This window comes from Idiotropiscis lumnitzeri, chromosome 1 (assembly GCF_059441095.1).
Source record: "Idiotropiscis lumnitzeri isolate Australia: NSW breed Sydney's pygmy pipehorse chromosome 1, RoL_Ilum_1.0, whole genome shotgun sequence".
NCBI classification, from domain to species: domain Eukaryota; kingdom Metazoa; phylum Chordata; class Actinopteri; order Syngnathiformes; family Syngnathidae; genus Idiotropiscis; species Idiotropiscis lumnitzeri.
The window spans coordinates 26,389,253-26,408,955 of NC_142391.1; the positions used below are offsets into that span (position 1 = coordinate 26,389,253).

The 19,703-nt window shown below is 40.6% G+C and overlaps 1 protein-coding gene across 2 annotated transcripts in view; it reads right to left on the reverse strand.

Moving 5' to 3' along the window:
* arb2a (ARB2 cotranscriptional regulator A) overlaps positions 1 to 19,703 on the reverse strand; it is a 137,716-nt gene that overhangs the window by 44,032 nt on the left and 73,981 nt on the right. For both annotated transcript variants that reach the window (XM_088292184.1, XM_088292174.1), the window contains exon 9: positions 6,524 to 6,640. In XM_088292184.1, coding sequence (XP_088148310.1) covers positions 6,524 to 6,640 — 117 coding nt within the window. The remainder of the gene's footprint in view (positions 1 to 6,523; positions 6,641 to 19,703) is intronic.

Genomic DNA, 19,703 nt, shown 5'->3' on the forward strand with positions numbered 1-19,703 from the left:
GGGGGGGGGGAGCTGAGGCCCTGTGCCATGGTGGATCAGTGGTCGCTCTAGGGGAGGGAGTTTTGCCCAGTTTGCTGACCCATAACCCCCTGCAAACACACGCAGTCCTCTCAAAGCCCCCAAGAGGTTGACAGCATGACTGTCAGAAAAAAGAGTGGACCTCTTTATCTACTTCTCCTTTCTTCATCTATACATAGAGCGCAACATATTCAATGAAATCAAACGGAGAAAAGTAGCAGCTACGTTGGTGTGTATGTACTGTAAGCAAGCTCGGCTATAAAAAAAAAGTTGCAGACCTCCACTCAGCAAAAGCGAGAAAAGAGATTTTGCTCTCCTACCTTTGTGGGCTGGGTAATGCTTTGGAGGAGTGGTTCGAAACTATTGTCAATCCACAGCCAACATTTTTAAAATTGTTCTGAGCAATACTGCTTTCGTAGGTCAAACTTGTAACTCTTTCATCGAAAAGTGTGTTGTTGTTGACTGTCGGCTTCATCCCTGTTAGTCAGCGGCAGTTTTGTGAAACGCGCCGAACAAAGAAGTCAGTATGAGCAAATACAAAAAAACAATTGCTCATCACTTTGATATAGAGTAAAAAAAGAGATCAATCTTTTTTTCTTGATTATGCCAAAACCTAATTCAAATAATATAATATATAATATAACTTATATATTAATATATATATATATATATATATATATATATATATAGTACACATCATTATATGTTCAAATTCTTTTCAGAGAAGCTAATCAATAATTTGAAGATTAAAATAACATAAGTCAACTAAAACCATTACACTCTGAGACATATTTCTGCCATTTTCCAAATTAACAGTCAGCCAACTAAGAAGAGAGGTAAAATATTTTAATGTACACTGTCAACCCAATTAATGCATCGCAATATGCTTAATCAATTTAGCAAATTGTCTTAACTGGCTAACTTGTCGATTGTAACTGAGAGCTATTCCAAAATCCCTCTGAACATCAAAGCCAGGAATGGACCAACTGGAGTCAAAACACAAAAGAGGGAGGTTTGTTTTAAAATATCAGTATACAGTATTAAAACTGTCAGTACAATTTACCAGGAAGGGAGTAAACTATTGGCTACACTAATGTCATGCTGAACAACTCTTCACTCAGCAGCTTGGGAGTTTTCATTTTTGGGGAGATGGCAACATATCAAAGTATGTTTTCCCTTGTCAGAGCCTGCGTGTTTGTGTGTGTGTGTGTGTGCTGGAGCAGGGTGACTGCAGAAAGGGAAAGAGGGCGGCTGCGAAGGAATGCTTGGAGAAGACATTCGCCTGATAAGATAAAAGTTCAATGGAAGAAAGAGAACATGTAAAGAGATTACAACGTGCAGCTGGCGTCCTTCTGAATCACTGCTTATCTGCTCTTGTTTACTTTCACCCTGGCCCATTACAGCGTTGTGCAACAACTTTGTGTGTCTACTGCTGCGAGTGAGGGTCACTCGTTGAATTGTGGGGGGTCTCGAAAAGCATTCAGGCTATTTTGCATTTTTGCACTCGCCGACCTTGACTCCCAAGGCCTGCGCTGACAAATTTATGAGCCATCTCTCACTGAAGCTCCCCGAACGCCCAAACATGACAAACACTACATGCACGCCTGTAACGATGTATCCTATATTCTTATTCACATGTTTTTGTTTTTCGATCCGAATAGTGAAATATAAAAACGGGAAGATAGCTGAAGGGTAAGTTAACACCAGCTGATGTTGACGGGAGCTCCGTCAAAACAAATATTTTCTGTTACAGCCTGTTTGACATGTGCGGCATTTCTCTTTTGTCCCACCACCGATATATTTAATTCAAGCTTACAGACAAATATAGAAACTCGTGGCGGAGGTGATTATGATGAAACATCTGCCCCCGTGTACACAAATCCTCTGCAAATATCAACAAGACATGCAAAAATTCCATTGGGACGTGTGCAGAAATGACAGTTATTAAGATAAAAGCAATAGGCTCATGTGAGATTTGCTGCAATCCAATGCAGGGTAATAAACAAATTTAAACAAAATCAGAGTCCCTGTGTTTTCTTGCTTCACCTCCAAGTGTCACAACAGTCGACAAATGTAAAAATATGGGAGCAAGAATAAGATTTTGTATGTTTTTACATCCTTCAGGTTGCCACACGTAGTAGTGCAATGGAACTGGAGGGTAGCGAAAGCGGCGAGGCTCCCTGCCTGGTACATCAATTATTTTATTGTATCTCATTTAATGCATTCGGCATGTCTGGAGGAAGACGTCAGCAGGGCCGTAGAGTGGCCGGCCGAAGATGGCTGGAGCGCGGGGGAGCAGGGGGAGCCGTTCAAAGGAACCCTCCTCCCTCACCCTGACCACTGCCACAGGGTCTGAACAGATTTGTTAAGGCAACGCTCAAATATTGCGCGCGCACACACACGCACACCGCATCAGTGCTGAAGGAGACCGCCGCCACATAAAGGCAAAGCCTTCTGGCTGGGATTAGAGAGCTGTGACAAAAGGATGGCACATAACATTGCATGCCTCCTAAACGAATAGCATCATTGCTTCAAGGAACGCCAGTCCACCAATCAACAGCGCCATTCACAGAATCAGTCTGGAACTATCAGATGTGCACACATACAGTACATTCATATGGCAGTTCACCTCTGATGCAATATTAGGATCTGAGTACAAAAGATGAGACTTGGCTGAACCTAGAAATACTGTATTTATACAAGCACCATTAGATGTGAAATATGTGCTTTTAAAGAGTGGCAATATTTCTACAAGCATGTCACCCATTGGTTTTTGACAAATTTAAAGTAACATTAATCTTGGTCATGAAATTAACATTTACAACCATCTACTTGAGTTAGCATGTCTACAATCGATGAAATAAATACCATAGACTTCCCAGCAGGAAACATGGCTAACTAGCATGACTAATCTCTGCTTGTTTCTGCTTGAATGTTATGTCACAAAGAGCAGAAAATTAACTACTTAGAAATTAACTACTTGAATGAACATTTTTGACATCTACTCGAGTTAGCTTGTCTACAATTGAAGAAATAAACACCATAGACTTGCTAAACAAGGAGTAACAAGGCTAGCTACCATGCTACATGCTTGTTTCCGCTCAAGCTTTACGGCACAAAGTGCAGAAAAGTAGCTTCTGGAAATGAACTCAGAAAAAGAAAGAAATACAAAAGCAGAAAAGTGGCTATTCAAAATGAACTACTTGAAATGAACATTTTCTACCATTTACATGAGTTAGCATGTCTATAAGCAAAGAAATACATACTATAGACTTGTTACCCAAGCAGATAAGAAGGCTAACTAGCATTGCTAACACCCGCTTGTTTTCATGCAAACATTACATCAAAAAGCACAGAAAAGTAGCTACTTATTTTCTGAGAAAAGAGCACTTTGACAGTGGTATGACATTTTGATTTTATTCACAAGAATCCAATTGTTTATTTTCTTCCCAAGTTTAGTAATCTACCGAATATTCTATCGGTTGGTTGAAAATAAATCAAATTGCCTTTCGCTGAGAAGAGTTATTTCCTCAAACATTTCAAAATAATACAGTATAGAGCTGTAATTTCAATACGGTGATGGCGGAAAACCACAATATTTTTGCTCAAGCGTATTATGCCATCAGAATCTGATCGAGGTGCAATACGGATCAAGTATAACACTACTACTAACCGGACTATGCTGAAAATTGGGCTTGAGGAGACAGAAATCGACCATTACTGTGAAAATATTTCTCATGGAGTGCACATTTATGTCTTTGGCCTTCCTCTTCACCTTAAAGCGTGTCCAATGCATAAACACAAGTTTATCTCTGAGTCGAGTGAACAATTACGTGACTAAACAATTAAACAATTATCTCGCGAATGAATCACATCGCACGGTGTTCTTGTATTGATCCCAACCTCAAGATAAACAAAACCGTGTATCTTGTATACAACCTGTTTGCATACACCTGCCACCGTTCTATTGATTGAGTCTCTTCGCAAGCAACACCCCAGCCGGGTCTGCGTGCTCGAAACTGTACAACCGTACAAAAGTCTCCAAACCCGTAAAACAGCTGTCACCAACCAACTTAACTCTGCAAAAAATTGCCTGCCTTGCTCTCTTGTCCAAGCCATTCCCATCTTCTCCTTTCGCTCTCTATGGATAAGGATGGTTTATTCATGATTATACAGTAGTGTACTGTGTGGGGGTGTGTGCGTGTGTGTGTGTGTGTGTGTTTGGGTAAGCTCGAGGCAGGCCACTAGAGTGTGACAGCAGGCCAGCACTGTGACAGGAGACACCTTGGAGACTGTGACAGGCTGCCAGCTGTACACCATCATTCACATCTCTCTCTCACACAGACGCACGCACACAGTAGTGTTCACCGGACTACTCATCTTTCTCCACATACATCTCTTCATCTCCTCTAGTCCATCTGCATCCTTATGCCACCGCTCTCATTTTCGTTACCGTCCTTTGTTCTTTTCACTCAAATTGAACTTCCCCTGCCCCTGTCAATGGAAGAGTCTAACGATCGTCAACCTTTGTCGGCACCTTCTCTACATGCTATTCACTCGCCTTTAAATTGTGTTTTTGTCTGTTTTTGCAGTGACGTCATTTGCCCCTCATCTGAACCATTTGGTCCATACAACCCAACCCAGCGGGCGCTGATCTCTAAATCCCATCGCCTTCTTCTTTTTTTTTTTTTTTTTTCCTCCTCTCTCCTCCTCACCATCCAGTGACCTCTCTGACCTCAGAGGGAGGGAATTATCTCTATCCGAGGAGAACAGAGCCGCATACTGCTGGGGTGGCCCGACCTCACATGCACCCACTGCTGTGGGCACCCATATTTATACACCACCCCGAGCATTATCAAGGGTCACTGCTAGCTTCACTCTGTGGTGTGAAGCACCATCTGTGCTGCACTACCAGTGCGTGTGTATGTGTCCCTGATCACAGTGAGCAATGCTAACACTGCTCACATTGAAAATCCAACTGTGTTGGGGTTGTTAATGCTGTGTACCTGAGAGGGGTGTGTTACTTTTGGCGGCTCTGTGTGTGGTTGTTAGTGCATACGATATTACACAGTAAATGGAATGATGGTCAAGCCCCCTCGGAGAAGTACTGCGGAATGGACAAAGGTGAAGATTCAATATACGGTTACGATATACACTACTCTTAAAAAAAGTCAGGGATATTTGGCTTTTTGGGGAAATTTCAGGTTTAACCTAAAATGCATCTTGACAGGTGAACTTCATTTGACCTTTTATAAACTATGAAATCAAAACCAATGGTTAAATCTTGCAGCACCTTTTGTATAACTAGCTGTTCACTAAAGAAAATTGATCCATGAATCAACCAATACATTTCCAAAGATGTCCACTTCCAGTCTCTCTGTGTTGTTTTTGGTGTTAGGTTTTGTATATTTACTAGTGATACATTTTGACGAATACAATCCAGTTTTTTTCTGTAGCACTAAGGAAAAAAAAAGAAAAAAGCACATAATGTAGTCAGGATATTTAGATTAAAAAGATTCAATTTATGTTATATTTTTGCAAAATTTGACAATCTTCTAAAAATAAAGTATAATAAAATAAAACAAAATGAAAGAACTACATATCTTTGACAAATCAAGTATTTGAAATCAATAAAAAGGCAACTTCAATCCAATTTTCTGAGAGCAGCGCGCTGTTGCGATGCGGAAAAATACCTCATAATAACTCTTACTTCATCAATGAAACGACTTACTAGGTTAATGAGCACAAGAACATTATTTTTTTTACCAGTCTCATATCTCCTAGTGGATAAAGAAGGTGATTTTTAGTTCTATTGCTCTGGGTAATCAACACAAATAGAAATTCGTTTAACATCGCAATTATACTCTGTCCCGTGCATCCCTTGGATAGATCCAAAATAGGAAATGCCAGACAAGAGGGACAATGCAACCTTGAAGACCAACACACGCTTTGTGCCTCACCAAAAATGCGAGGGAACTATAAGTGGCATACTTATAAATAAAAGTGTGTGCGTGTGTGCGGGGGTGGGGGTGTGTGTGTGTGTGTGTGAGTGTTTTGTGTTTGTAACATCCCTAGCTGTTGAACAGCTCTGGTCTAGGCTCGTTCCTCATCAGTTAGGGCACACAGAGGGTGTTCAGGAGCTACAAATGGTGCAGAGGTCGCACCAGACGAGGCAGTTGCTACAATGAACCTAAGAATGGTTATTTGTGACTTCTAATGCGGAATAGGTTTAGCTCAGGTAGGTGATGCTGATCACATTTTACTGTGGCGATGTACTGTACAACATACTGGAAACTATTCAGTATAAAGTCAAAATAAAGTCATTGGATCTAGGATAGAAAATGTTAAGAGTACATATGCCCTTGTACAAATGACAATGAAATGAGAATTATTATGTCCGGTCTTTCTCATCTCATTTTACTACAGAGGTGTTCCTAACGTTGTGACTGTTGAGACCTTGACACCTTTGTTCTTTCACTTGGTCGTGCGTATGCGTATATTTTACCTGCTGCATCCAGTCCTGTGTGCTTTTGCTGGTTTCCTGCAGCCACATGCTGTGAGCCGAATCCGTCAGAGCCACAGCGCTCACTTTGTTCCTTACCTCAGCTTCCCTGTGATTCATCTACAATGAAGAGCAAACATTTTTTTTTAAAAAAGGTATACTATATGATGGTGACTTGTTATATGGTCAATGCAGTCAATATCATGACTTTAAATATGACTGAAGCGTCCGGTTTGAGCAACAATGCTGCTTCTTTTGAGAATGGTCGATACAAATTCAACCAGTTCGGCTAATACTATACAGAAATATGAAAGAGCTACGCCACTATAGCATGTCCTTGTCACGTACTGTGCAAATGCCCTTCCTTGTGCACGTTCAAATACCTTGCCTCCCATTCTTAATACCTTTTCCCTTCACATGTCACAGAAAGTGGCGTCTGCAGGACCATCTTCCTATTCCCCCCTGAATGTCAACGCCAAGGAAAATGTCACACAAAGGACTTGTTACCGTACTACAATAGACTTCCCACACCGCTGGACCCACCCCAAGGAGTACTGGAGCCAGACCTTGGGAGTGAGCCTTTTCAATGCGCTTCACATTAAGATAAAATAGTGAAGAAAGGAGAACAGGGCTTACAACAATAGGTTAACAATCTCTTGCTCCGTACATTTAGTAAGGCTGTGATGGGAAATGTGCAGCAGAAAAGTACACTATCTTATTTGGCGATTTCTTGCTCGGAAATATTTACATGCCACAATACCCGTACGGTTTATAATTGTCAGGTTGTGAAATATGTCTATACGTGCATATGTCTTTATCAAGGCCTTATACTGATAACACACAATAAAACAAAACAGAACAAATTTGAACACAAATGTTGTGAAAATGTCTGCAAATATACATACAAACAAGATTATACACACTGGCAGAAAACATTCACTCAACATGTCAGATGATTGTTTCCTGTCAAAAGAGCAGAGCATATTGTCACTCAAAAAAAAGTCCAGGCATGTGAAATACATATACTCTACACAGACGTACACACACTCACAAACACACGTACATTATGAATACACACATGCATACATACATTATAAATACATACATACACACACTATTATATATGTGCGGGTGTGAGTGTGCGTGTGTATGCAGTATGAAGGATGCATTTAATAGTGGAAATGTATTGTGTCAGATGGGTGTCTAAGACAGCAGCAGGGATTCAAGGCCTTTTGAAAACTGAATTCATCTTCAAACTGCCCCTGAACATCTATTATGGAGGCAACATCAATGCACCTTCGATCCCTTAACCCGCGAATGTGTGACAGCTGCCTCAAGCAACTGAAAGACGACAGAACGGCTAACAACTTACGCAGCTGACAATATGCTTCATGTTGACTTTAAATTCAGACATAATGAGAAACTGTTCATGTTTATATATGCATCGTAGCACCGATCCTCTGATTTGGCTTCTCTGAATGTCCAACGGCAACGATGCTGGTTGAGAATTGTATTTAAACAGATGACTTATTACAGATATATTAATAGAGAGAGTTGCTATACCTGACAATAGTCGTCATAGCATACATGTAAAACAATGTAAAAATACATAGATAATAACTATGCTCATGCATGTTCCATTACACAACCTCTTGCAGTCATGCACACACAAAATCATCCTTACAGCGTTCCCATTCAAGCATGGTTGAAGAGCTTTCCACTGGCAGAATGGGGCCTGTGGGAGTAGCAAAGTCAACCCTTGAAAATTTCAAGTGGCAAGAAAGGTCCTGTTTTCTGGCCCGAGCCAGACAGTCCAGTCCCTGTGTCAAAGGGGGCCATAAGCAGAGGCCAGGAAACAATGAGGCAGTGGACTGGCCATGGAAATCTTTATAGTCCAAACTCATTTTTACTGTTCCAATTGATCTTTATGTACAGTAATTGAAGGTGCCTAACAAAAATGCTAATGGCGTTGGAGTACAGTAGTAGGCTATTAATGGGTAATATTGGTGTGGTTCATCTCTCATCACAGGAATAAAAAGTAAGAGAAGTGGTCAACCCGCCTCCACCCTCTCTAAAAAGAAATGACCAAACAGCCATTGTAGATTAGAAACATTGATTAACATTGGGCAGTGGTATAGCAACTCCGGCCATTCTCAAAGCTGCGCTGAGACTACACAAGAAGGAAAACTAGGGTGGATTTAGAGATAATTGAGTATTTTGCAGAGTTTTGTACATTTACTAGACACCTCATTAGGTGCACTCTATAATGTAATTCGTGTCTCCCTTGTCATGTCAATCAATGAGACACCCAAACTTCTTATGATTCAGTACGGTTCTTCACCACTACAAACTTCATTGGAAATTATTAATATATCGCAAAATGAATTCCTCTTTAAAAATAGGCAACTAAATATTCACGTTACTAAACTTCATTGGAAATTATTAATATATCGCAAAATGAATTCCTCTTTAAAAATAGGCAACTAAATATTCACGTTACTATACTTGTTAAAGCAGAAGGTTCATTTGATTTTGTTTTGCAGGTGTACCTAACATTGTGACCCGTCAGGCCATCCATCTATCTGCCATTTGCCAAATAAAGACAAGATTGATGATTTAGCAGTGGTGCAGATAGAAAGCATGCATCCGGAAATCAAATACCGACTTTCATATTTATACAACGTAACATTAATCATGCGAGGACAGGCTGCCTCATATTGCGTTCTTCATCTGAAAAAGGCACTTAAAAAAAAAAAAAAACACACATTCAACTTTGCAAAACGTATTTGCTTTGAAATGCAACAATGTTCCCTATTCAAAAATAAATTCCCATTTTCAATTCCCACTTCACCGATGTCATCAGTTAGCTAAAATTAGGAAGAAAAATACATGTGGAACACTCCCAAAACAAGGCGTCTTAAATAACTCCGTCCTCCAGCTCAGGCTATATCAATCAGCTCCCCCTGACAGCTCTCATTGCACACATATGTTAGGCTGTTGTAACATTCGTGGTAATAGGTTGACAAATAGGCCCTCAAAGCAATGTGGCTCTAAATTATGGGAAGAGTTAGCTCTTCAAGCCACAGTGACAACTGCGGTTACGACGTGTTGAAAGCAAAAACACGGAACACGCCCTCCAACTTTAAATGAATACATTTTAATGTAAGCCAAAGACAAAAAATATATACACTTAATAAATTTGATATCACATGTTGTAATATAAATGAATTGCTTGTGTTTCTTAAAAATATTATATCATCCTAAAAACTACACTAGAGCTGGTATCTCCTTGGCGGAGATAACAATGACGCCACATTCTTGCAAGTGGTCGTCTCCAAGTTATCCCAACGCTAGACATGCTGCTCCACTATATGCAAACATATGCTTTGACAAGCAAACAGACCAGCTGTTGTGTCTCGAATCGGACAGGCAAATGCAACAGAAACATGTGGATATACTTGTTGAGCTAAAACCAACATGCAGATGTTGAGGGGATTCTCTGCTGGCTTTTTTTTTCACCCTGTAATGTGAAAGCAGCTGGATATGAGGAGCAAAGTTCAGGTGGGGCTTGGCCATGATGAGGATGTTTCTTGACTGTAGATGACTCAAAACGGATAAGGCAAATGTCGGAATGAAAACAATGTGAAAGAATGATGTGAAGTGAAAATAATTGATAATGAATCCTGATGACATTTTAGTGTGTCACAAAGGGTAAACATTTCTGGAGAGTGAGTCGCTATCCTCATTGTGACATGAGTTTTAACTCATTCACTCTGGTAAGAAGAATTTATTTTTTGGCTTCTATACCCGTCAATGGCAGTGAATGAGTTAAGTGCAACTGCACATCACATTTACAATCTTCTGAGCCATGAAAACACCGCTGAGTCACCAATGATGGCCATGACTCAACTTCAGCCCTGCCCCGCATCCACTCAAACTCTGGATGAACTATGAAATCCTTTTCCCTTTGCTTTCTCCCACCCCTGTAAAAAACAGGTCTCTGACGAGGGTCCGGTTGCTATAGAGACCAAAACATCACAGATCTCTGACCCCCTGATTGGCAAAATTCTACTAAATCCATCTTTTCGCGGTTTCTCTGAAATAACCCACTCCTGAAAGTTTAGAGTAAGTTGAAGACACACACACACACACACACCCCCACCCACGCACACACATCCACACACATACATGCGGGAAATTTTTCGAGCCCTTGTATCTGACCTCCCACATGGGTGCTCAGAAAAGTTCAATATGTAGCTTTTAAAGCTGCTTCCTGTTACAAATTCACATAATTATTATATTTTGTGTTTGCACATAATCATATTGTCACCACAGGTATTTGAAGTACACTCCAATGGATATTTATGTGAAAGTAACTGAGCAAAGGAGCCACGGAGTCATCACAATAATGATTCATCCGGTCAAACAGTTGTTGAACGAGACACTGTTTAGCCGCGTACAAAGCTAATCCTTTCCCACAGAAATACGGTTGACTTCCCCCCCCCTTTCCCTGTGATGCCCCCTGTGCTTGCCACTGCTCTGCTGACGCTACATCCAAATGCCGACAACAATAAAAGACAATTATTTAGGCCTTTGATAATTATGTGTCAAAGGCAGTGAAAGCCACTAGATAATTAGGCGGGAAAAAAAAAGAGAGAAAAAAAAAAGAATGGTAATTCACAATGGAGATCCCCTTGGGGAGACAAGCAGACTCATCCCTAGAAAGAATGCAGACGGGTAGAAAAGAGAGGGAAGCAGGCAAAGTCATAAAGATGGGAGCTCTTTATGGGGCCTTGCGTACTGTCAGAAAGCCAAAGTGAAAAGCCACAATTATAAACAGAGTGCAAGTGCAAATAGAAAGCAGAAAAATAACAAGGCGGTAAACAAGTGACAGGAGGGAAAAAGAATGCGGCGCGTTGGTAGCGGAGTGCAATGATGGGAAGGGAAGAGCCCCGTAAGCGTACACTCGACTCAACTCATAACGTGCCTGGACTGCGGACTGCCAAGCGCTGCAGATAATGTCAGGCTTCCCACTGAGCAGTGGAGCACTGCTTAAATATTTGATTGATTAACTGTCCTGTCGTTGCCAGAGAGTACGAGGCGAGCGGCGAGAGCAAACAGACAACAAACAAACAAACAAACAAACATGTATGCGGCTGCACACCGGAAGCTTAGACAACACAGGCACTAACACCGCCATAAATCTTGACACACCAACGCTGGAACGGGAGGGTAAACACACACACACGCACTTACTGGAAGGTAGTGAAAAGCACAAACTCTGCAAAGATAAGTGGCACAGGCTGGAAAAACAAACATAAACCCCTGACTGATGCTAAGGATTTTGTCACCATAAATCAATAGAGGATGATAGACTCATGGACATGGTTAAGTGGCAATGTGTTCTCATGGGAATGGAGGAGGAAATCGGACAAAGTTCAGCGACAAGAGTGTGACCGCATCCATCTGTCCATCCATTTTTTCATACTGATTACGCTGCTCCGGGTCAAGGCAGGGAGAAAGAATCCCATGCCATGCTTCTATTTACAAACTTTGGTTTTGAGCCAGTGTAAAATGCATACAACACATACATTATACAGTTTGGCTATTGGCTATCTTTGGGCTGCGAATGACATGAAAATGGCAAAAGTCTTTTCGTGTACTGATATTCATTTGAAGACTCGGGTTTTGCACATTTGGACAAACGCCATATTTCAAATTATTCACACCCTGTTACATAAAAATATAGCAGACTAGAATGAATTAGGTGGTAATATAAATTAGAGGGAACTGTATGGCTATAAAATGTCTACACACCCCAGTTCAAAGACTGGATTTTTGTAAGCAGACAGCTTTATCCACCAGCAGTGTGACGCAATTGAAATAAAATGAAGAAATCCTTTTACGATGCGAAGTACAAACAAACAACGATAATAATATGGTTGCACAAGTGTCCACACCCCTCTTATAACTGGAGATGTGGTTGTGTTCAGAATGAACCAATCAACTTCAAACTCACGTGAGTCAGCACACATGGTCAGCTTTTAGAGCATCTTTGATTAACACTTCCAAGTGTGTTTTTTTTAAAAGTTTTTCTGTCACAAGAATCCAGCAATTAAACGGTTGTGTAGACTTTTTATTTCCACTGTAATTCCAGTCTATGCTTGAATTTGGTAAAAAATGCGCAAAACTGTTTACACAAGTGAACAAGAAATCTGCAACATTGCCTGGATTTTTTAATAGGCCCACATTGGCCAATGCCCATTTTTGGTAGCAGTGTTAAACGGTTACAGTGCCTTATTAGAGGTTACCTTGAGTACTCAGTAGCCACTTTAGCATCTCTTCAAAAATATTCTCCATGAATTAGGAACTACATATTGGTGGACATGAGCCAAAGTTGACGAGGCACTCCAGTACTGGGCTGATTCATTTGTGTTCAATTGTACGTGTTTCGACGTGAGGTCACAAAGAGGTGGGCGCTGTTGTGGGTGTGGTGTGCTCAAGCTCCCCTACGCATCCCCGTGTCATCCACTTACACACATAAACGCACTCATCCCTGGCTGTGAAAACACAGGCGTCCCCCCCCCACGCCACCCCACGCTCCAACAACCTCCACAGGAAGAGACAACACCAGCGCTTCCTGTGGCTTTGAAGCGGCAAACCCAGGTCCCCTGTCAGTCCCTAGCTTCCTTTGTCTTAACCGCAGGAAGGAAGCCCTCTGCAGCACGATGCCACGGGGGCCCTTGGGAGATCCACCGAGCGCGTTTGTGCGTGTGTCGAGGGGCTGCGCGCACTAAGGTCACATGCATTTACTCTCAGAGTTGCCCCCACCTCTGGCGTGAACTTTGGCAGAGGCTGTAAAAGGGAGGGAAAGTGCAGGAGGGGATGGCAACAACTTCCTCCTCGCTTTCCTTTCACCGCTTATCGGCACATGCATGATGGAGGGACGGCGAGGGAGAGTGCGAGGAAGCGAAGCTGGAGCGGCGGGGAGACCGATAGGGTGAGTCGGGGAATTAGCTGAGTGACATTGTCAAAGTCAGGGGGGTGGGTGGGGGGCAGTGGGAGGTGGCGGCTCACGACTGCATATGTCCAACGTGCGCGTAAACACGCAAACACACGCACGAGTGGGAGTGGAGAGGAAAAGGAAGGGCAATAAATATTTACTGACACAGCACAAGTGAAGAATGGCTGTCCACTGGTGGAAACAAAAGGCAGAGGATGAGAAGCAGCGTGCCAGGAAACCTAGCGGCTGCGGGCGCTGCGCCTCGCTTGTGCCCGCATGGAAACAAGAGGAAGACGGGAAGGGAGGAGTGAGAGGTGGATAGAAAGGGCAAGAGAGGAGGGGAGAAGAAGAAAAGAAAGGACAAAAATGGGGTTGTGGGTAATGAGTGCTCATAAACAATAACAGCACGGCGGAGAGCAATTGCTTTACACTCAAGAAAATGGATTTAGTTTCTTGATGATTAATTTGAATGAGAGTTTTTATGTGCCAGAGCATTGGGTCATGCTTAATAGCATGTGCAATGTTTTTTTTTCTCTCCCCGTATTACTTCCACATGGTTGTTGCTAAGTGACCAACGACATAAAGAGCAGTTACTTTCAGCATACTGGGGAAATTTTGCCTCTATTGTGTCAGCCACAACATAGTCTAATGAGATCCAGTGCAAGAGCTTTATGAAAAATGCTGCAGAGAAGCTTTTAATTTTTATTGAATTTTTTTTTATTTTTAAGTTTGAAAAAGCTTGCACAACAATCCATATTTCACCGTGCATTGTAATTTAAAGCTATGATTGCTGAAAGAAACACTTCATTCATAAATATATTACTATATCATGTATTATTTTTTTATGTCCCCGAAGTTAGATAATGGATAGATGCATCTTATTATCATCATCATCATTTTTATTATTATTATGAAAATGTGGTGCGCTAGAAAGAAAGAACAAGGACAACTTTTGAATCAGCGCAAAAACAACAACAAAAAAATATGTTGACCAGTGTCATTGATGAATGCAATATTCCAAGTTCCATTGCTGTTACTTCCCAAATACAAGATTTTCCGAAATGCAGACATTACGCCTGCCCCAAGACACCAGCTTTACATTTACATGAACCACTAGTTACAGCAGGCCAACAGTAAGTTAGGTAATGTACCACTTTTGCGCAACTTTTTGTCAATCAACTCACCCACAAGGTGAGGAAATACAAAAGCTAAGATCTGAACGAACTGGATGCTATGCAACCAGACTTAATAAATTGCAGCTTGAACAAACAAAGAGGATTTTTGTGCAATCCTATGAATACTCCTGCACTTGGTTTTCTCTCTTTCACCGATATTGCAACAAGCTAATAGCTTTCTTGTAATCTTGTTACCTCTGGATCATTTTGTCATATTGTGACTTTCAACAATTTAAAAAAAAAAAAAAAAAAAAAAAAAAAGAAATATTTTTTTACAAGATATGATCACCTGAAAATTAAGTGACGGACGCTGAATTCATATTCGGTGCCTGTATCAGGAAGCATCCATGTGAGACCTGCTGCATTGATTCCGGAATACATCCATGCGAAGTTAAAAAAATAGGACTGTGATAGCTACCACGGCAAAACACAGTGACAAAAAGCACAGCCGAACGAGCAACAGCTTGTGAACGTCACACAATAAAAGGCTGCTTTGCAGTATCCTAAAAAGTCACATTATGTTCACATTGAATTGATATTGACACAGTTAACAGAGAAGACAGTTTAATGAAATTAAGAGCGAAAGATGATCATACATTGTTGAGTGACAATAATTACAGAAATTCTCCAAATGGACATTTCTAATTAGGCAGCGTTCCTTAAAAAAAGTAGATTGGCAACCCCGCGTTTAATTAGCGTCCTGCGTTAATTGGAATACATCTGACTTAAGAAAATCGGTGTGATGTACAGCGGCCAGCGTCTCATCATTCCCCAATCAACAGGCCGCATTAACAGCTTTGGTCGAAAAGCTTAAAAGAGGGAAATTTGCTTTTGTGCACTGGAAACGATTGGATCGGACTCATCATCTCGGCAAGCCTCCTTCCGCGCCACCTCCCTCCCTCACCCTTTCTCCTTCTCCTCTTCCTTGTCTCCCAACCCTACGGCAATGCTGTAAAATAGAAACCTAACCTCAATATTTTCCCCCACGGTGCTGGGACTTGCTGGCCCATTAAATTCCCCTTCCCATGTGTCAGCTTGCACATTTCCACCATGAAAATTCCGTATAATTAAAGTTTCTTAATGATTTATAAGCTATAATAATAGCCGTAAGTATTTGAGAGCAGGTTAAAGGGACAGCCTCTAAGTGCACGCAAGGGGGTGACCCTGTTTGAACATAGTTTCGGATGGGTGACTCTCTGCTGGAGAGCAGAATGGATCGGGAGAGGGGGAACGACACTGACGAGAGGGAGGGAGGGAGGGAGGGAGGAAGAGAAAGATCTGGAAATGGAGTGGGCCTAATAAGGGGTGTGTCACGGAGGAGGAGAATGTAGGGTGATACTGACACGGAGGAGAACTGAGGCCTCTCTGAACTATGGCAAGGAGGAGACAGCTGACAGTGGACCAACAAAAGCACACGCAGATGTGGCCGTGCGCTAAAATGTGAAAAAGAGTTACTGGGAGAATGATAAAAAACACACGTAAAAAGAGATTTTGTGGTTTAAAAAAAACCGTGAGATTAAATAATATGTCAAAGTGAATTATTGTGGCCTACATTTCACAGGTTATCATTTTAGAGTCGTATAACATACATTTGATTTTGTTTATTTAACAAAAGCCTATAGCAGTTGTCATAAATCACTTGAACAAAAAAAAAAGCGGGTGAATTTGAAAATAATTTTCTCGGAATAGTCATCAGGCACATGTGCAGATGTTTGCTCTCCACTGCCTTTCTAATGGCAAGGATAATATAATTGCCACTTATAAAATCAGTGTGTTTTCACACTCCGCCAAAGCAGCAACAATGTGAGTTACAGCCTGGGTGTTGCTGTCCCTATCTGGCACACGTACACACGCACGCACTCACACATCCAAGACAGTTCCACATTGATTCTCCTTACTAACTGCCCGGAGTTGGCATAAAGCTTTCCGTTTCTAAAGTGTGACGTCCAGTGAGAATATTTGCAAAAGTTTCACTCACATCCTTGTGAAGAACTTTAAAGAGGATGTAGAGGAGGAAAAAAAACATGGAAATACTGTGTGGCAATGTAAACGAGCAAGCAAATAATGAGTAGCGTTTGGGACGGAAAAAAAGGTGGAAGGACTGAAATAATGGTAGCAACGTCTCAGGTGGACAAATTTTCACCTTAGCTGTGAATGAAGTGGGAGGAAGAGGAGAACCAAATGAGAAAACAACAAATCTGGAGGCGCCTGCTGCTCCACACATCACAGGCAAAGCAGGTCTAAGTGTGTGTATGCGTGTTGGTTCGAATAAGTGCGTGCGTGCGTGCGTGTGTGTGCGTGTGTGTGTGAGGGGTCATCAAGGCCGCGAGAGGAGGATCAATGAAGGATTAACTTCTAGAGCCACTCCAACCATCCCTGAATGAGGAACAAAAACTTGCCAAAGATGGAAAAGGGAGGGAAGAAAGTTACGGGTAAAAGTCAAAACTCCCAAAAAGTTATTCTTTCACTTTCTCACTCTATCTTTTTTTTTTTAAATAGTCCTTAATATTTGCTTGTCTGCTGTGCCACAGGGAGAAAAAAAAGAACACATTATTAAAGAAACAGGTTGTGTCATCTACATGTACTCAAGGGAACAAGGACATTGGAGAGCCAAAAATACAGGAGGCTGACTGAAATTAATGGAAATATATAACAATCTGAAATTAACTTCCCATTGCCACTAGCCATGATTTAAAACAGCCTTCAAGAAAGAGAGTTGATGCCGTGTTGCAAAATTGGACATACGGAGAGGCTACGAGGTAATTGGCCATCTCACGCAAACACGCAGTTCTCAAGGCATTTCATTTGATAAACAATTTGATGACGGAGTCAAAGAAAAAAACAATTCTATATACAATAATCTTCAAATTTGCCAACTGAAACTCAAAAGGTAACAAATATAATTATTTAACCTTTTTTTTCCCCTTCCATTGAGCTCGAGAACAACAAAACCTGGAACCACGTCCACAAAACACACTTTGTGACTTGAGTAAAATTCAATTTGTTAATTCAAATGTGACATGGATTAATTCATTTATTTAAATGTGCATGGATTGCTCAATAATAATAATAATAATAATAGTAATAATAATAATAATAATGCACTTTCTGGTTACAGTGTTATTAAAATATCACAGCAATGAAGTTAAATAAATAAATACATACATACACACACACACACACACACACCCATAAACCCATATATATATATATATATATATATATATATATATATATATATATATATATTTTTTTTTTTTTTTTTTTTGGGACAAATTAATCACAAAAAAATCCGTAATTAATTAAGATTAATCACATTTTTTCTACTAGAAGCTTTTAACAGGTATATTCTTGAATAATATTTTGTAATTAACGAAAAATCACCAAATATGAAAATATGAAGTGTATTTTGAATAAAAAACTGCTCAAATAGCTTTCTTTGAGCACGGAATACAAACAAAATGGAGTCAACTTTATGGGAATTTTTCTTCAAAACAATTCTCAAAAAATGTATACAGTACATTTAGTTGTAAGCACCACTCTCCAGCAGTGTTGGTTTGCAAGGCCCAGTGGTAACTTAAGCAGGGTGTTTTGTTCTGAGATGATGATGTTCTAAAGATGTAAAGCTAATATGGTACAGTGTTTAAATTTGGCCTTGCAAATTAACTTTTGAAGTAAATAGAACTGAGTTAAAATTTTTCAAACATGTAATTTAATTTCGACAGCCCTAATATATATATATCTATATATATATATATATATATATATATATATATATATATATATATATATAGATATATATATATAGATACTGTTGATTTAAAATGGCCTGAGACAAGGTTGCATGAAATCATACACAGTATGTACAGCCATACACAATTCACTATAAAGTATATTATTAATCTTGTAAAAAAAAGAAGAAAAAAAAAGAAAAAAAAGCAATTAAATCAAAGTGGTATAGCGCCTGAAGCTATGCGGACTGTCATTTCTGCTGGAAATGCCACAGAAGATTACAGCTAGGTTCGTGGATTCCATCAACCCCCTTTTTGATTAGGGAGTCAATTATTTCTCATTACTGAAGATGCTATTTCGGAAAAAGACCTTGTCAGTCAATCATGCAAAAAAAAGTCCTCGAAAAGCGTGAATAAACCATTAAAGCGAGAGAGGCGCATCTGGGGATGAGGGGTGGTGGCTGTGGTGGGGAGTGGTTGTTTGGAGGAAAGCGTGCTGACCCCTTTCCTCACCCAAACTCCAACTTGTAGTCAAATTACCTTTTTAACTATTACACCTCTGTCAGGTCTTTGTCGACGTATGGTAATTAGAGCCTTCACTGGAGGACATTTGAAAGGAAAGCGGTATATTTATTAGTTTATCTCGAAGAAAGGCATTTACGCGGAAGGTAACGTTGGAATGCGGTGATTATCTTGTCACTTCATGGTTGTTTGTGTAAGAATGAAAATGCACAGCTGAGTGTGTGCGTGCGTGTGTGAGCGAAAAGTATCAGCCATGGACAAGTCAAGGTAACTTGTGCGTATATGAAGAAATGTGCCATGATATATATATATATATATATATATAAATATATATATATTTTTTTATTGAATAATATATGTATGGATGCATGGTAATGCGAATGTGTGTGTACTTGGCCATTGCAACACGCTGTTGGGCGAGCACAGTACATTTCTCCCATCCTCTTTGTTCTGTGTTGGGTTTGACACCTCAAAACAATAGCAGCACTTCAAGTCGTCCAACCCCATCCGCGCACTGCCCGTATGGGAGCTGCCAATTAGCAGTATCCAAACAACCCACATCATCTGTCTGCTTACCAAGAATAATCATAATAATAAAAAGAATAATAGGAAAAAACATCACATTATGCAGTGGATTCAGTGGACCACGTGTGCAGAGTCAGAAAAGTTGAAGGAATGATGCACACGTGGAATAAAATGGCTACAAAAGCATTCTTAAACTCCAGGTGGGGATAAGTGATAGGAGACGCTTC